The sequence below is a fragment of the Schistocerca nitens genome, chromosome 11, assembly GCF_023898315.1.
Source record: "Schistocerca nitens isolate TAMUIC-IGC-003100 chromosome 11, iqSchNite1.1, whole genome shotgun sequence".
Lineage (NCBI taxonomy): Eukaryota > Metazoa > Arthropoda > Insecta > Orthoptera > Acrididae > Schistocerca > Schistocerca nitens.
This window is the reverse complement of record NC_064624.1, coordinates 176,188,439-176,207,253: the sequence shown is the minus strand read 5'-3', so window position 1 is coordinate 176,207,253 and position 18,815 is coordinate 176,188,439. Positions and strand designations below refer to the sequence as shown.

At 46.8% G+C, this 18,815-nt stretch overlaps 1 protein-coding gene across 1 annotated transcript in view; it reads left to right on the top strand.

Moving 5' to 3' along the window:
• The window catches only part of LOC126212750 (serine/threonine-protein phosphatase 6 regulatory ankyrin repeat subunit C-like), a 160,643-nt gene that overhangs the window by 10,633 nt on the left and 131,195 nt on the right, over positions 1 to 18,815 (top strand). Inside the window, exons 4-7 of the mRNA XM_049940158.1 lie at positions 1,731 to 2,307; positions 4,386 to 4,538; positions 5,889 to 5,966; positions 11,927 to 12,067. Coding sequence (XP_049796115.1) covers positions 1,731 to 2,307; positions 4,386 to 4,538; positions 5,889 to 5,966; positions 11,927 to 12,067 — 949 coding nt within the window. The remainder of the gene's footprint in view (positions 1 to 1,730; positions 2,308 to 4,385; positions 4,539 to 5,888; positions 5,967 to 11,926; positions 12,068 to 18,815) is intronic.

Here is an 18,815-nt window from a genome sequence, read left to right as displayed (position 1 = left end):
AATGCCAAGTATCGCGAATTCGCGTCATATCAGTGCTCTACTAATAAATGGAAGGTTAACTTATTTAATATCACTGCCGCTAGACGCTGATTCTTCATGAACCTGAGTGTTTCGGGTACATCTAAAGCACCACAGTTTTTGTTTATTACATTTCATTTAGAAATTTATTCAGGCATTAAGCAGTTGCCAGTGACCTATTTTCAAAAAACGCTTTATCCCCCATTTCACCGCCTTAGGGGTGAAATTTCGGAAAATGCCTTCTTAAACGACACCTACAATTTAAGATCAACATGCTCTCCAAATTTCAACTTTCTATCCTTAGCGGATTGGGCTGGGCGATGATGGGTAAGTGAGTGATTCAGTCACTGGCCTTCATACACTGAAGAGCCAAAGAAAGCCTAACATCGTGTAGGGCCCAAGCAAGCACGCAGAAGTGCCGCAGCACGAAGTGGAATGGACTCGACTAATGGCTGAAGTAGTGCTGAAGGGAACTGACACCATGAGTCCTGCAGGGCTGTGCATAAATCCGTAAGAGTACGAGCGAGTGCGATCTCTTCTGAACAGCACGTTACAAGGCATCCCAGATACGGTCAATAATGTTCATGTATGGGAAGTTTGGTGACCAGCAGAAGTGTTTAAACTCAGAAGAGTGGTTGCGGAGTCACTCTGTAGCAATTGTGGACATGTGAGGTGTCGCATTGTCCTGCTGGAAATTCGCTAGTCCGTCGGAATGCACAATAGACATTAATGGATGCAGGTGATGTGACAGTATGTTTACATACATGTCACCTGTCAGAGTCGTACCTAGATGTATCAGGGGTCAGATGTCACTCCAACTGCACACACCCCACATGACCAGAGAGCCTCCACCAGCTTGAACAGTCCGCTGCTAACATGCAGGGTCCATAGATTCATCAGGTTCTCCATACCGGCACACGTCCATCTGCTCGATACAGTTTGAAATGAGACTCGACCGACCACGCAACATGTTTCCAGTCATCAACAGTAGAATGTTAAGGTTGGCGGGCCCAGGCGAGGTATGAAGCTTTGTTTCGAGCAGTCATCGAGGGTACACGTGTGGGCTTTTGGCTCCAAAAGCCCACATCGATGATGTTTCGTTGAATGGTTCATACGCAGACACTTCTTCATGGCCCAGCATCGAAATCTGGAGCAATTTACTGAAGGGTTGGGCTTCCGTCACGTTGAATGATCTCATGAGTTGTCATTGGTTCTGTTCTTGCAGGATCTTCTTCCAGCCACAGTGTTGTCAGAGATTTGGTGTTTATACCGGATTTCTGATACTCGTGGTACACTCGCGAAATAGTCGTATCGGAAAATCCCCACTTCATCGCTACCTCGGATATGCTGTGTCCCATGGCTCGTGCGCCGACTATAGCAATACTTTCAAATTCACTTGGTAAACGGTCTAACAACTGTGGCGGACACTTGTTGTCTTAGGCAGGCGTTGCCGACCACACTGTTGTATTCTGCCTATTTACGTATCTCTGTATTTGAATATACGTGCCTATACCTGCTTCTTTCGCTCTTCAATGTACATTGAGATTTGCAGCTGTTTACCTATTTCATTATTTCGAAAGCATATTGTTGCGACCCACATGAAATGTAAAATATTCGCAATAGTTACTTGATGCAAATCTGCATAGGGCTCAAGTAAGTAAGCAGAGTGTTCTATGGGGGCACAAGGTTCTTAGTGACACTGTGTGTTTCAGAACAGTCCACAGTGGTACCAGAAACAGAGGGTAAGGAGACCCCAGCTGTGGGTCTGAGCGCCCTGCTGGACGCCGGGGAGGGCGCCGTGGTGACCCTGGTGGCCGGCGACACGCGTCTTGCAGCGCACAGGGCCGTCCTGGCTTCCAGGAGTGCCGTGTTCGAAGCCATGTTCCGGCAGGACCCGCTGGAGGCCAGCAGCGGTCAGGTCGCAGTCCAGGACGTGGAGGGCCCGGTGCTGCGCCAGCTGCTGGCCTACCTGTATACACTCCAGGCCCCCCAGCTGCCCGGCATGTCTGCACAGCTGCTGGCCGCCGCTGATAAGTACGGCGTGTCGGCCCTGAAGGCGGAGTGCGAGCTGCAGCTGGCCGCACAGCTGTCCGTCGAGACAGCGGCGGCCACGGCTGCTCTCGCGGTCAGGCACTCTTCTGACAGCCTCAAGCAGGCGGCCATTAAATTTATAAGGGCTCACTTGGTGCAGGTGATTTTCACACGGGGCTGGGCTGATGCAGTGCACTCCCAGCCTCAAGACATGGCTGATGTGTATCGCCTGCTCTTGGAGACGCCAATGGAAACCAGGTAAGCATAGGCCACTCTTCTGTGCTGTCCACTTCCGTATGTATGTGTGTGTTTGTGTGTGTGTGTGTGTGTGTGTGTGTGTGTGTAAATTTACCAGCATTGTTTGCCACTGAGTTTCCTTAGACGTGTCTGTCGTGTATCATCAATGGCCATCTATTTTGTGCCCCATTAGGCTACTGTTAACTAGTTCATGCAAGTAGCCTTGTTGTCTCTGCTGCTGCTGACAGTGAGGTACCTATAAATGGCGACATGTTGTAAATTGGGAACATAAAGATGAGAAGCATGTGTGTCACGTATTATTTGCAACGGGAACTCTTTACGACGCTGCACTAAGGTTCAAGAAGGCCAGAAACGTATTATAATTTCCCGACTATCGCGTTACTGTGCTGTGAATACTCACCTGTAGACAAGTTAGTTGTAACAAAGCAGACAGTAATCGCTATTCCCACATCAGTACTACAGTTTCTTTTTCCACTTTCTGGATACATGTGTGCAATATGCCTGCAAATTCCATAGCATCGTTATTTCATTCCTCCAAGCAATACGTGGACGTTAGGAATAACTTTTCAGAAGTAAATTAGGCTCCAGGAAGATGTGTGTAATTCTCAGTTGGAGCGTGTGTGGAATACATCTATTATAGCAGGTGATGTGAGCACATGTGCACCAGGTTGCAGCTGCTTGCTCCTCGCAGGTCCTGTGAACACCCCACAAGGCAAAAAAGAACTAGCCCTCACAACAACAAGGCAGCCTCAGTCAGCTGCACATGACGCAGGGCCTTTCATCCCCAAAATGTGCCCTGTACTTTGGAACACTCCATTCTATAGCATGCACAGGAGAGAACATTACCCGTCAAGACGCTGTACTTGCTTCTTGGAGGAGCAGGTCAAATCTCTGCCCACCCATCTTGCTTGAAAATCTCTACAGCGTTACTCATTTCTGTCCAGCCTACTCTGCAGTGGTTCCATCTACTGAGACCTTCGCTATCCCACCTATTGCTGTTACTAATTCATCTCTAACAACGACAATACTGATGGGACGGGGACCTATCGATACAACTGTCCTTTGTTGCATACTGTATCACAATACAAGTATTCCCTACAAGTGTAGTGCCTAATAATTCCCACATATCTCCTTTGTCTTTCTTATATGCTTAAATATTTATGCAGTAATGGATACACTGGAATTCCTGCCTGATCTACTTCTCATTTATTTCTATCTCTCTCTCTCTTTCTTTCTATATATATAAAGATTTTTTAAAAAAGTTGTAATTCCAGTTTGTTTGTTCAGAGGAAGAAATCCAACGATACCACACAAAACCTGTCACCCCACCCTATGTGTGGATGGTGGAAAGCAACTTAGAAAGCTTCAGTGGGAAACCTCGCTTTTATTTTTACGATTCAACAGCTAAATCTACAAACATTTTGTCTGAAGCATTTTTTTCCTTCCGCCAAAGATGGAACTGTGATCCCCACCTCCATGCTGTGAGATTACAGGAGGCAATATTTCATAACTTCTAATTGGGAACCCAATTCGCTTCATTGTATTCCTTCAACATATAGAGAAGGGGGTTACTCGACATGACACTGTGGTCATGTAGCGAACTATGACATATCACAACAGGCAGTATACTGTGACCAGATCTTAAATATCATTTGGACATCGAACGGATATTGGCTCTAAGCATTACAACACTTACACAGTGTTTATTGCCCTCACACCTACCTATCATTTGGTGCACGCTGGTGCAAGTGGACGATGAATGTTCGATGATTTATGGAGCATGTAGGAGTCTGCTGTTGCCTTGTATGCCCGTTTAGATACCTCTCACATGTGCCTCTTTCTGTACAAACTGTTGCTCGGTATGGTAATATACCAGTATGGGGAGCTCGGCAGAGGTGGTGGATGCGGTGAGTAGATCGGTGGTAAGTTATGCGTCTTACTGGAGCTACTACCATTGTTGGCAATGTGTTGACCACTGTTATTTGTGTGCTGTCAATTTCCCATCAGTACTGTCTGCAGGAAACTGCCCTCTGGCCCCCATGTGAAGACACTCTCCTGAGTAGTATCTCTTTGTGCAGCACGCCAGCTGTTGGAGACAGTGACAGGGGGGCCACTCCCACCCCCGCCACTCAGCCACACAGCGACCACGGCGGGACCCCTGCCACAGCCGCACCACCCACCACTCAACGCCCAGCTGCTCCACCTGATGGCAATGCCCTCTCTCTTCTGCGGTGAGTTCTGTCAATACAGACGCACATCTTCCACATTCACAGTGTTGCTTATGGTGGCACTAACCAAACGCTGTGGAAAAAAATTGAATTTGGCAGTATTGCATTTTTATGTTTTAAATGAAGCAGAGCTTTTGACTGTTAACAGCAAACTTATTGTTTCAGTTGATTTCTACAACCCTCATAGCATACATGTACGGAATTGCACTAAGTTTCAAGAGTGGATGTCATTCCATTGATGCTCCACATACTTTTCTCGATTCACCGTGTATGCAGGCTGCCCCTAAACATTTTACAATTGAGTGAATGTTCTCTGTGTTTAATTTTAAAAGAATATTATCTCCTTATTTGTTTTATATTATGCAACATTTGTAAAACAATTGGGCTTTCAAGAGACATTGATAATCTGCTACCTACACACCTCACCGTGGATTACTAAAGTACCAATGGAAGGTACGGTATAACTTGCCAGTAGCCAAAGAGGTCTTGATCCAGAACAAATTGAGGAACAATGTGTTGATATATGTGGAAGCTCATTAAAATTAATTGTCAGGATTTAAATCTCTTAGCGCACAGTGGTACAGCATTGTATAATGTGATACATAACTTGAGTATATAGTTTTTTGAAAGGCAAGTAACACATGGCGAGGCAGAAATGACGCCTTGTCTGGTGCCAGTCAGCTGTGTGCAAGTCAAGTGACACTCTTTCAGTAGCGCCTGTGGTGCAAGGACATAGATGTCCCTTTACTTTTGTGTCACGTCATCCACTTCTAGCAGTGTCAACCACACAGACATACTTGTCTTCGTCCTATATCTACAGCGTGTTGCGATGCACAGTACATGCAACTTTTAACACAGTTAGCATCCTTGTCCCAGAGCAGATCTGGCCCCAGCGCCCATGATTTCTCACACTACATGGGCTATGCTGACCATTTTCTAGGCCATCATTATTATCAGAAAGTGAAACGACTCATGCTGACGACTTGTCACAACATAATATCTCTGGTTTAATTCAACATTTCCTGTTCTATTTTCCCATATCTTCTTATTCTGGATTCATTTTGGTGTCTTTCTAGTAGACAATAGCTTTGAATAACACAGAGAGCTATTGCCATTAGCTTGGCCGTAGCCCCCTATTGGGAGCTAACATACATCCACAAGCGACAACATAAGCAAGCCCCTACAAATTAGGAACACTGACTGGATATGCCAGCTGCTATTAAAGCAGGCTAGAGGAGGGAAACTGACAAGCTCACACACTGATGCGCAAACAAACCGCCAACTCTACCCTATACTCTGAATACGATATGTGACCTATTGGACGCCAAACGATGATGAACCTAAATGTTACAGATATGCTGGCGCTCACCGAGAAGCCAACACTGGCACCCCACTACAGACGCCGAGTAACACCACTGCACAACGTCAAAGGTATGCACCTGTATGATACCCATTACTAACAAAGTCTACCCTTGCGTGAGCTATACAGTCAGCAACAAAACGGCTACTTCTCTTACAACCCGCCCCAACTATCGCAGAGGTGTTTCGCCTTGGCTCTTGCCTAGGGACCTTTTCCCCACTTCCCTTCAAACCGCTACTCTTCTGTCAACTTTAGACCTAACCCCTCTCCAGAGTCCGCAGCTCGTGGTCTCGCGGTAGTGTTCTCTTTTCCCTACCATGGGGTCCCGGGTTCGATTCCCAGAGGGGTCAGGGATTTTCACCTGCCTCGAGATGACTGGGTGTTGTTGTCTCGTCTTCATCATCATCATTCATCCCCATTACAGTCAGAAGAGGGCAATGGCAAACCACCTCCGCTAGGACCTTGCCTGGTACAGTGGTGTGGGTCTCCTGCATCGTCCCCCACGCTCTGTCAAGGAGAATGCGACTTCTTCTTCATCATCATCATCATCATCATCATCTCTCTAGATGAGGGCGTTAATCATAACAGACATACACAAACAAAGCAGTACCCACATCCTGCGAGACATCACTTAGTGAAAAGTGACCAATATGCAGAGATGGCAGTAGTCCTTTCGTGTTGGGCATCATGTCAGTGGTGGTGAGGAAGGGCTTCAATCTATTTCTGATTTAAATTTCTGTACGGTTGTTATCGATATGTATTCAGAGTCGTGCCCAATATTTGTCACATCACTCCATCATAACTCTTTACTCCTGTATATACTTTTGAGTCGTGCTAAGCTCCTAGTATTGGGTTTTCATGAAGAGCAGTGACAGATTAGGTCAATGGTAATTCATTCATCTTAGAGGACCTATTACTGTCGTTGTTACTGTGTGCTGTATGATTTGTGTATGGCCGATCCATCAGAAGTAGTAATCTGCTGTCTGACCTCCACATGAAAACACTTTGCCACGTCAGTCTCTCTGTGGGGGCACGCAAGCCACTGGAGACCGTGGGGAATCCCCAGCCACTCCCCTTCACCGCGACCACAGAGACTATTTCTGGACTCTTGCCTCAGCTGCACTGTCCACGGCTCCCCGCCTCTCTCCCACACCTTGTAACACCACCATGTCTATCCTGCAGTAAGTTCTCTGTGCACATTTTCTACATTCACATTATAACTTACGGGGGCATTCAGCGAGTGTTATAGACCAAAAATGGAGTATCACTTTAATGGATTTTTCAATAAAGCTGCGGTTAAGACTGTTAACAGCAAACTTGCTCACAGACGGAATTTTTCACTTTGAGATAGAGTGTACACTCAAATGAAACTTCCTGGCATATGTAAATGGTGCCTGGACCAGGAATCGCACCAGGGGCCTTTTGGAGGAAACTGCTCTACCAACTGATGATCCCCCGCATAATACACTCCTGGAAATGGAAAAAAGAACACATTGACACCGGTGTGTCAGACCCACCATACTTGCTCCGGACACTGCGAGAGGGCTGTACAAGCAATGATCACACGCACGGCACAGCGGACACACCAGGAACCGCGGTGTTGGCCGTCGAATGGCGCTAGCTGCGCAGCATTTGTGCACCGCCGCCGTCAGTGTCAGCCAGTTTGCCGTGGCATACGGAGCTCCATCGCAGTCTTTAACACTGGTAGCATGCCGCGACAGCGTGGACGTGAACCGTATGTGCAGTTGACGGACTTTGAGCGAGGGCATATAGTGGGCGTGCGGGAGGCTGGGTGGACGTACCGCCGAATTGCTCAACACGTGGGGCGTGAGGTCTCCACAGTACATCGATGTTGTCGCCAGTGGTCGGCGGAAGGTGCACGTGCCCGTCGACCTGGGACCGGACCGCAGCGACGCACGGATGCACGCCAAGACCGTAGGATCCTACGCAGTGCCGTAGGGGACCGCACCGCCACTTCCCAGCAAATTAGGGACACTGTTGCTCCTGGGGTATCGGCGAGGACCATTCGCAACCGTCTCCATGAAGCTGGGCTATGGTCCCGCACACCGTTAGGCCGTCTTCCGCTCACGCCCCAACATCGTGCAGCCCGCCTCCAGTGGTGCCGCGACAGGCGTGAATGGAGGGACGAATGGAGATGTGTCGTCTTCAGCGATGAGAGTCGCTTCTGCCTTGGTGCCAATGATGGACGTATGCGTGTTTGGCGCCGTGCAGGTGAGCGCCACAATCAGGACTGCATACGACCGAGGCACACAGGGCCAACACCCGGCATCATGGTGTGGGGAGCGATCTCCTACACTGGCCGTACACCACTGGTGATCGTCGAGGGGACACTGAATAGTGCACGGTACATCCAAACCGTCATCGAACCCATCGTTCTACCATTCCTAGACCGGCAAGGGAACTTGCTGTTCCAACAGGACAATGCACGTCCGCATGTATCCCGTGCCACCCAACGTGCTCTAGAAGGTGTAAGTCAACTACCCTGGCCAGCAAGATCTCCGGATCTGTCCCCCATTGAGCATGTTTGGGACTGGATGAAGCGTCGTCTCACGCGGTCTGCACGTCCAGCACGAACGCTGGTCCAACTGAGGCGCCAGGTGGAAATGGCATGGCAAGCCGTTCCACAGGACTACATCCAGCATCTCTACGATCGTCTCCATGGGAGAATAGCAGCCTGCATTGCTGCGAAAGGTGGATATACACTGTACTAGTGCCGACATTGTGCATGCTCTGTTGCCTGTGTCTATGTGCCTGTGGTTCTGTCAGTGTGATCATGTGATGTATCTGACCCCAGGAATGTGTCAATAAAGTTTCCCCTTCCTGGGACAATGAATTCACGGTGTTCTTATTTCAATTTCCGGGAGTGTACTTCCACTAGTACATCTCATAAATTCCAAATCACACAGAAGTTTTCCTGCGATAGTTGGTAGAATCGTTCTCCTGGTAGAAAGGTTATTGTGGAGAAGTGGCTTAGCCACAGCCTGTGAGAGTGTTTCCTTTCTTAGCCAAGCGGTCTAGGGTGCTGCAGTCATGGGCTGTGCGGCTGGTCCCAGTGGAGGTTCGAGTCCTCCCTCGGGTATGTGTGTGTGTTTTTAGGATAATTCAGGTTAAGTAGTATGTAAGCTTAGGGACTGATGACCTTAGCAGTTAAGTCCCATAAGATTTCACACAGATTTGAACATTTTTTTTCCTTTTTTCCGGCAATGCTGGTTCTGCAAATTTCGCAGCAGAACTTTTGAGAAGTTTGGAAAGTAGGGTATTAAAGGATGTAAAGCTATGAGGGCGGGTCCAAAGTCGCGCTCGGGTGGAGCACATGCGCTGTTGGTAGAGCACATGAATGGGAAAGGCTATAGTCCCAGTTTACAGTTCCAATTGTAATCTTACCCTCCCACATTAAATTTTCCAGTCTCTTCATTAGTTTAAAAAGCTTAGAGAGGCGTAAGATATAAAAAAAACCATTTTTACTTATTTCATTTTCTCGTTGTTGGCTGCAGTCACGCCTAGGAGATTATTCTTGAGGCTGTAAGTCCTTTAACTCAGTGGGTTCCTGTTGATCTGATAACTGATGAAGTAATTTCTCTTTCTGTGACATTTTTCTTTGCTTTTCCCATTCTTTTATGTCACACCGTCTTTACAATTTCCACTTCCATAAAAACAATAATTACAGTGTTAATGCCAAAATTAAAACATGTCCGATTCCATCAGAGGCATGCCCACTATTCCTAACATTCTGCGGTACTAACTATAATCCAAAGAGTTTACAAACCTAAAGAGTATACAAACTTTCTTGACAAAAGAAGCAGCTTCATCAAGTTATATCATTTTTTTATAAGTGAGTCCGGAGACCAATTTAATAATTAGCATTAGATTGTGCAATTAATAATATGAATTTTAAGTATGCCAGATATTTCGTAATTTCAAATATTTCTAAAAGAAGAGTAATTTTAACTCTACATATATACCGTTTGTAATAAATTAATTTCTTTTTTATACATTTTAGCCTTAAATATAATGCATCATAGACAAAAAAATTAAATTCATTTAGTAGAACAGCTGAGATAATGTTCACCTATACAAGAATCGAAAGTGTACTTGGTATCGACTATTTCTATTAAAAAAGGGTAATGTTGAGGAGGATGTCCCATTGCACGATCTGGAACAGTTTTAACCCACCCCAGCAAACTTTTTGTTTCAGTCGATCTCTACCTCCTTTACATTAGCGGGTTCATTTTGGCGGCTAAATGTCATACCTTCAATTCTATACTTATCATTCTCAACTCACCACATGTCCATACTGCCTTTAAACATTTCATAGCTGGTCAATTCTTTTGTGATGTTTACATTTAGAAGAATAATATCACCTCTGTTCTTTTAGATTATGCAGAATTTCGAAACCGATCTTGCTTTAAAGACACAGTGACCATCTGCTGCCTACACACTTTTCCGTGGGGCACTAAGACAGCAATATAAAAAAAATTGTTACAGCCGGCCTCTCTTTTACTTGACAATGGCGGCGGAAGTAGTCATGGTGGGGAACACATGGAAATTTAAAAATTTGACACATCCAGAACCCGATTAAAATTAATTGTTGGTTCTTATATATCTACTTATTTTCTACTGTAGGATACATAAAATTGTTCTCAGTTGTCTTGGAAATCAAGTAATAAGCAGCGGAATGGAAATGATGTCTTGGCGTCTTTCAAGAAGCTCTCACAGCACACGGACGTAGATACCCTTGCTTTCTGTGTCACGTCATCTGCTTCTCCTACTGGCAAAAACCACACAACAGCCACTCTGTTTGTCCCGTGTCGAAAGCGCAGCAGCATATCCAGGGCACGTGATGTTTGAAACTGTCGCCATGCTGGTCCCAGAACAGTACAGGCAGTTGGCGCTTGTGTATTCTAACGGCACATATGTTTCAATTGGCGTGAGTCCCTGTGGATGTCACGGCACACTCCTGTCGGTTACGGTTTTTAGTGTCACAAGTAGCCCCAGGAGCCAATGGCCTTGCCGCAGTGGCAACACCAGTTGTCAACAGATTACCGAAATTAAGCGCTGTTGGGCTGGGCTAGCACTTGTATGGGTGACCATCCGGTCTGCCGAGTGCTATTGGCAAGTGGGGTACACTCAGCCCTTGTGGGGCAAACTGAGGAGCTACTTGATTGAGTAGCGGCTCTGGTCTTGGAAACCATCATACGATCAGCAGAGTGGTGTGCTGACCACATGCCACTCCATATCCCCATCCAGTGACGCCAATGGGCTGAGGATGACACGGCGGCCGGTCGGAACCGTTGGGTCTTCATGGCCTGTTCGGGAGGGGTTTAGTTTAGTTTTTGATAGCCCCAGGAAGTAACATCACACATGTTAACGCCTTCTCACATCATATCACTGGTTTCATTTATCGTTTTCAATTGTATTCTCCATATTTTTGTATGTTCGATTTATTTTCATGCCTTCTTTCTGTAGACAGCTGGAATGGAATAACTCAAAGAGCTCTTTAGCCTCCCCATTTACTGTTCTCTATATCCTACAGACCAGTGGCTGATGCCGAGGCACAATAATTGAACTATATGTAGTACATAAAGTGTTGTTGCCTTTGAAATTTATGAGTGATTGTTGTTATGTATTCTAAACCTGGCAACCAGTCATTGTCACATCAGTCCAGCATAACTGTCGACTCTTGTATGTACCTTTCATCTCTGCTTTATTTCGGTGCACGCGGTTGATTCAGATGCCAGGCTATTGCTGTGGGGAACTCTGGAGAAGCATAGTGTAAACTGATTAGAGCAATGATAAGTCATCTATCTTAGCTGAACCACTGTTTTTGTCGGCAATGTGTATCCCATTATTTGTGTGTGTGTGTGTGTGTGTGTGTGTGTGTGTGTGTGTGTGTGTGCGTGCGCGCGCGCGCGCGCGCGCGCGGACGCAATTCCTCAGCACTACTGTCTGTGGTAAGCTGTCCTCCAGCCTCCAGGTGAAATACTATCCTAACCATTGCCTCTCTGTGCAGACCGCCAGCAACTGCAGATGGCAGGACCACCCCCGCTACTGAGCTGCACAGCAACCGTGGCTGGACTTCGGTCACAGCTGCACCACCCACGACTCTGCACTCCACACTCTGGCCTGATGGCAGCACCGCCTCTACTCTGCAGTGAGTTCCATCACTACATGTGCTCTTTTTCCACATCCATAGTACAGCGTACAGCGGCCTAAGTTAGAAAAGCAAATATCGTTTTATTGTACACACATCAAAAAAAGTTTTGCATCAGCTCTGTTCCGAGAGTTCCAGAATCTGTGCAGTCAATTAGAATATAGATCAACATAGGCACCATTTCCGCCCTTTTTATTGCTCATGAAAACCACACATTGCATGTTGTACCACCATACAGCGAGACCTTCAGAGATGGTGGTCCAGACTGCTGTCCACACCAATACCTCTAATACCCAGTAGCACGTCCTCTTGCATTGATGCATGCCTGTGCTTGTCGTGGCATACTATCCAAACATCAAACGCACTGATCGTCAACATTGTCCGTCTCCTCACCAGCAATTCAGCGTAGACCCATCAGAGTGGTTAGTGGGTCACGTCGTCCATAAATAGCCCTTTTCAGTATATCCCAGGTATGTTCGATAGGGTTCACATCTCGAGAACATGCTGGTCCCTCTAGTTGAGTGATGTCATTATCCTGAAGGAAGCCATTCACAGGATGTGCAAGATGACGGCGCGAGTTGTCGTCCACAAAGACGAATGCCACGCCAATACACTGTCAATGTGGTTGCACTATTGGTCGAAGGATGGCATTCACGTATCGTACAGCCACTACGGGGCCATCCATGAGCACCGGCGGCATAAGTCGGCCCCACATAATGCCACCCCAAAACAGCAGGGAACCTCCACCTTGCTGCACTCGCTGGACAGTGCGCCTAACACGTTCAGACTGACCGGGTTGCCTCCAAACACTTCTCCGACAGTTGTTTGGTTGAAGGCATAGGCAGCACTCATCGGTGTAGAGAACGTAATGCCAATCCTGAGCAATCCATTCGACACGTTGTTGGGCCCATCTGTACCTCGCTGCACTGTGTCATGGTTGCAAGGATGGACCTCGCCATGGAGCTTATGTGCACAGTTTGAGTCGTAACAAGATGTTCTGTAGCTGCACGAAAAGCATTATTCAACATGGTGGCGCTATTGTCAGGGTTCTTCCGAGCCATAATCCGTAAGTAGCGGTCATCCACTGCAGTAGTAGCCCTTGGCCACCCTGAGTGAGGCATATCATCGACACTTCATGTCTCTCTGTATCTCCTCCATTTTCAAACAACATCGTTTCGGTTCTCTTGAGATACCTGGACACTTCCATTCTTGAGAGCCCTTCCTGGCACAAAGTAATAATAGAGACACGATCGAACCGCGCTTTTGTTTTTCTAGGTGTGGTTGAATTACAGACAACACAAGCCGTGTACCTGCTTCCTGGTGGAATGACTGGAACTGATGGGCTGTCGTACCCCCTCCGTCTAATAGGCGCTGCTCATGCATTGTTGTTTACATCTTTGAGCGGGTTTAGTGACATCTCTGAACAGTCAAAGGGACTGTGCCTGTGATACAATATGCACAGTCATGGTATATCTTCAGGAGTTCTGGGCACTGAGGTGGTGCAAAACTTTTTTTTTGTGTGCATTTGGTAATATCCTCATAACATACCTTGCAGAGCTCCCCTTGTCTGCATCTGAAGTCTCACACTGCACGAAAAGCGTTATTCAACATGGTGGCGTTACTGTCAGGGTTCTTCCGAGCCATAATACGTAAGTAGCGGTCATCCACTGCAGTAGTAGCCCTTGGCCACCCTGAGTGAGGCATATCATCGACACTTCATGTCTCTCTGTATCTCCTCCATATTCAAACAACATCGTTTCGGTTCTCTTGAGATACCTGGACACTTCCATTCTTGAGAGCCCTTCCTGGCACAAAGTAATAATAGAGACACGATTGAACCGCGCTTTTGTTTTTCTAGGTGTGGTTGAACTACAGACAACACAAGTCGTGTACCTGCTTCCTGGTGGAATGACTGGAACTGATGGGCTGTCGTACCCCCTCCATCTAATAGGCGCTGCTCATGCATTGTTGTTTGCATCTTTGAGCGGGTTTAGTGACATCTCTGAACAGTCAAAGGGACTGTGCCTGTGATACAATATGCACAGTCAAGGTATATCTTCAGGAGTTCTGGGCACTGGGGTGGTGCAAAACTTTTTTTTGTGTGTGTATTTGGTAATATCCTCATAACATACCTTGCAGAGCTCCCCTTGTCTGCATCTGAAGTCTCACACTGCACGAAAAGCGTTATTCAACATGGTGGCGTTACTGTCAGGGTTCTTCCGAGCCATAATCCGTAAGTAGCGGTCATCCACTGCAGTAGTAGCCCTTGGCCACCCTGAGTGAGGCATATCATCGATACTTCATGTCTCTCTGTATCTCCTCCATTTTCAAACAACATCGTTTCGGTTCTCTTGAGATACCTGGACACTTCCATTCTTGAGAGCCCTTCCTGGCACAAAGTAATAATAGAGACACGATCGAACCGCGCTTTTGTTTTTCTAGGTGTGGTTGAACTACAGACAACACAAGTCGTGTACCTGCTTCCTGGTGGAATGACTGGAACTGATGGGCTGTCGTACCCCCTCCGTCTAATAGGCGCTGCTCATCCATTGTTGTTTACATCTTTGAGCGGGTTTAGTAACATCTCTGAACAGTCAAAGGGACTGTGCCTGTGATACAATATGCACAGTCAAGGTATATCTTCAGGAGTTCTCGGCACTGGGGTGGTGCAAAACTTTTTTTTGTGTGTGCATTTGGTAATATCCTCATAACATACCTTGCAGAGCTCCCCTTGTCTGCATCTGAAGTCTCACACTGCACGAAAAGCGTTATTCAACATGGTGGCGTTACTGTCAGGGTTCTTCCGAGCCATAATCCGTAAGTAGCGGTCATCCACTGCAGTAGTAGCCCTTGGCCACCCTGAGTGAGGCATATCATCGACACTTCATGTCTCTCTGTATCTCCTCCATTTTCAAACAACATCGTTTCGGTTCTCTTGAGATACCTGGACACTTCCATTCTTGAGAGCCCTTCCTGGCACAAAGTAATAATAGAGACATGATCGAACCGCGCTTTTGTTTTTCTAGGTGTGGTTGAACTACAGACAACACAAGCCGTGTACGTCCTTCCTGGTGGAATGACTGGAACTGATGGGCTGTCGTACCCCCTCCATCTAACAGGCGCTGCTCATGCATTGTTGTTTACATCGTTGAGCGGGTTTAGTGACATCTCTGAACAGTCAAAGGGATTGTGCCTGTGATACAATATGCACAGTCAAGGTATATCTTCAGGAGTTCTCGGCACTGGGGTGGTGCAAAACTTTTTTTTGTGTGTGCATTTGGTAATATCCTCATAACATACCTTGCAGAGCTCCCCTTGTCTGCATCTGAAGTCTCACACTGCACGAAAAGCGTTATTCAACATGGTGGCGTTACTGTCAGGGTTCTTCCGAGCCATAATCCGTAAGTAGCGGTCATCCACTGCAGTAGTAGCCCTTGGCCACCCTGAGTGAGGCATATCATCGACACTTCATGTCTCTCTGTATCTCCTCCATTTTCAAACAACATCGTTTCGGTTCTCTTGAGATACCTGGACACTTCCATTCTTGAGAGCCCTTCCTGGCACAAAGTTGTAAAAGAGACACGATCGAACCGCGCTTTTGTTTTTCTAGGTGTGGTTGAACTACAGACAACACAAGCCGTGTACGTCCTTCCTGGTGGAATGACTGGAACTGATGGGCTGTCGTACCCCCTCCATCTAACAGGCGCTGCTCATGCATTGTTGTTTACATCGTTGAGCGGGTTTAGTGACATCTCTGAACAGTCAAAGGGATTGTGCCTGTGATACAATATGCACAGTCAAGGTATATCTTCAGGAGTTCTCGGCACTGGGGTGGTGCAAAACTTTTTTTTGTGTGTGCATTTGGTAATATCCTCATAACATACCTTGCAGAGCTCCCCTTGTCTGCATCTGAAGTCTCACACTGCACGAAAAGCGTTATTCAACATGGTGGCGTTACTGTCAGGGTTCTTCCGAGCCATAATCCGTAAGTAGCGGTCATCCACTGCAGTAGTAGCCCTTGGCCACCCTGAGTGAGGCATATCATCGACACTTCATGTCTCTCTGTATCTCCTCCATTTTCAAACAACATCGTTTCGGTTCTCTTGAGATACCTGGACACTTCCATTCTTGAGAGCCCTTCCTGGCACAAAGTAATAATAGAGACACGATCGAACCGCGCTTTTCTTTTTCTAGGTGTGGTTGAACTACAGACAACACAAGTCGTGTACCTGCTTCCTGGTGGAATGACTGGAACTGATGGGCTGTCGTACCCCCTCCATCTAATAGGCGCTGCTCATGCATTGTTGTTTACATCTTTGAGCGGGTTTAGTGACATCTCGGAACAGTCAAAGGGACTGTGCCTGTGATACAATATGCACAGTCAAGGTATATCTTCAGGAGTTCTGGGCACTGGGGTGGTGCAAAACTTTTTTTTGTGTGTGTATTTGGTAATATCCTCATAACATACCTTGCAGAGCTCCCCTTGTCTGCATCTGAAGTCTCACACTGCACGAAAAGCGTTATTCAACATGGTGGCGTTACTGTCAGGGTTCTTCCGAGCCATAATCCGTAAGTAGCGGTCATCCACTGCAGTAGTAGCCCTTGGCCACCCTGAGTGAGGCATATCATCGACACTTCATGTCTCTCTGTATCTCCTCCATTTTCAAACAACATCGTTTCGGTTCTCTTGAGATACCTGGACACTTCCATTCTTGAGAGCCCTTCCTGGCACAAAGTAATAATAGAGACACGATCGAACCGCGCTTTTGTTTTTCTAGGTGTGGTTGAACTACAGACAACACAAGTCGTGTACCTGCTTCCTGGTGGAATGACTGGAACTGATGGGCTGTCGTACCCCCTCCGTCTAATAGGCGCTGCTCATCCATTGTTGTTTACATCTTTGAGCGGGTTTAGTAACATCTCTGAACAGTCAAAGGGACTGTGCCTGTGATACAATATGCACAGTCAAGGTATATCTTCAGGAGTTCTCGGCACTGGGGTGGTGCAAAACTTTTTTTTGTGTGTGCATTTGGTAATATCCTCATAACATACCTTGCAGAGCTCCCCTTGTCTGCATCTGAAGTCTCACACTGCACGAAAAGCGTTATTCAACATGGTGGCGTTACTGTCAGGGTTCTTCCGAGCCATAATCCGTAAGTAGCGGTCATCCACTGCAGTAGTAGCCCTTGGCCACCCTGAGTGAGGCATATCATCGACACTTCATGTCTCTCTGTATCTCCTCCATTTTCAAACAACATCGTTTCGGTTCTCTTGAGATACCTGGACACTTCCATTCTTGAGAGCCCTTCCTGGCACAAAGTAATAATAGAGACATGATCGAACCGCGCTTTTGTTTTTCTAGGTGTGGTTGAACTACAGACAACACAAGCCGTGTACGTCCTTCCTGGTGGAATGACTGGAACTGATGGGCTGTCGTACCCCCTCCGTCTAATAGGCGCTGCTCATCCATTGTTGTTTACATCTTTGAGCGGGTTTAGTAACATCTCTGAACAGTCAAAGGGACTGTGCCTGTGATACAATATGCACAGTCAAGGTATATCTTCAGGAGTTCTCGGCACTGGGGTGGTGCAAAACTTTTTTTTGTGTGTGCATTTGGTAATATCCTCATAACATACCTTGCAGAGCTCCCCTTGTCTGCATCTGAAGTCTCACACTGCACGAAAAGCGTTATTCAACATGGTGGCGTTACTGTCAGGGTTCTTCCGAGCCATAATCCGTAAGTAGCGGTCATCCACTGCAGTAGTAGCCCTTGGCCACCCTGAGTGAGGCATATCATCGACACTTCATGTCTCTCTGTATCTCCTCCATTTTCAAACAACATCGTTTCGGTTCTCTCTGAGATACCTGGACACTTCCATTCTTGAGAGCCCTTCCTGGCACAAAGTTGTAAAAGAGACACGATCGAACCGCGCTTTTGTTTTTCTAGGCGTGGTTGAACTACAGACAACACAAGCCGTGTACCTGCTTCCTGGTGGAATGACTGGAACTGATGGGCTGTCGTACCCCCTCCATCTAATAGGCGCTGCTCATGCGTTGTTGTTTACATCTTTGAGCGGGTTTAGTGACATCTCTGAACAGTCAAAGGGACTGTGCCTGTGATACAATATGCACAGTCAAGGTATATCTTCAGGAGTTCTGGGCACTGGGGTGGTGCAAAATTCTTTTTGTGTGTGCATTTGGTAATATCCTCATAACATACCTTGCAGAGCTCCCCTTGACTGCATCTGAAGTCTCACACTGCACGAAAAGCGTTATTCAACATGGTGGCGTTACTGTCAGGGTTCTTCCGAGCCATAATCCGTAAGTAGCGGTCATCCACTGCAGTAGTAGCCCTTGGCCACCCTGAGTGAGGTATATCATCGACACTTCATGTCTCTCTGTATCTCCTCCATTTTCAAACACCATCGTTTCGGTTCTCTCTGAGATACCTGGACACTTCCATTCTTGAGAGCCCTTCCTGGCACAAAGTAATAATAGAGACATGATCGAACCGCGCTTTTGTTTTTCTAGGTGTGGTTGAACTACAGACAACACAAGCCGTGTACCTCCTTCCTGGTGGAATGACTGGAACTGATGGGCTGTCGTACCCCCTCCATCTAATAGGCGCTGCTCATGCATTGTTGTTTACATCTTTGAGCGGGTTTAGTGACATCTCTGAACAGTCAAAGGGATTGTGCCTGTGATACAATATGCACAGTCAAGGTATATCTTCAGGAGTTCTCGGCAC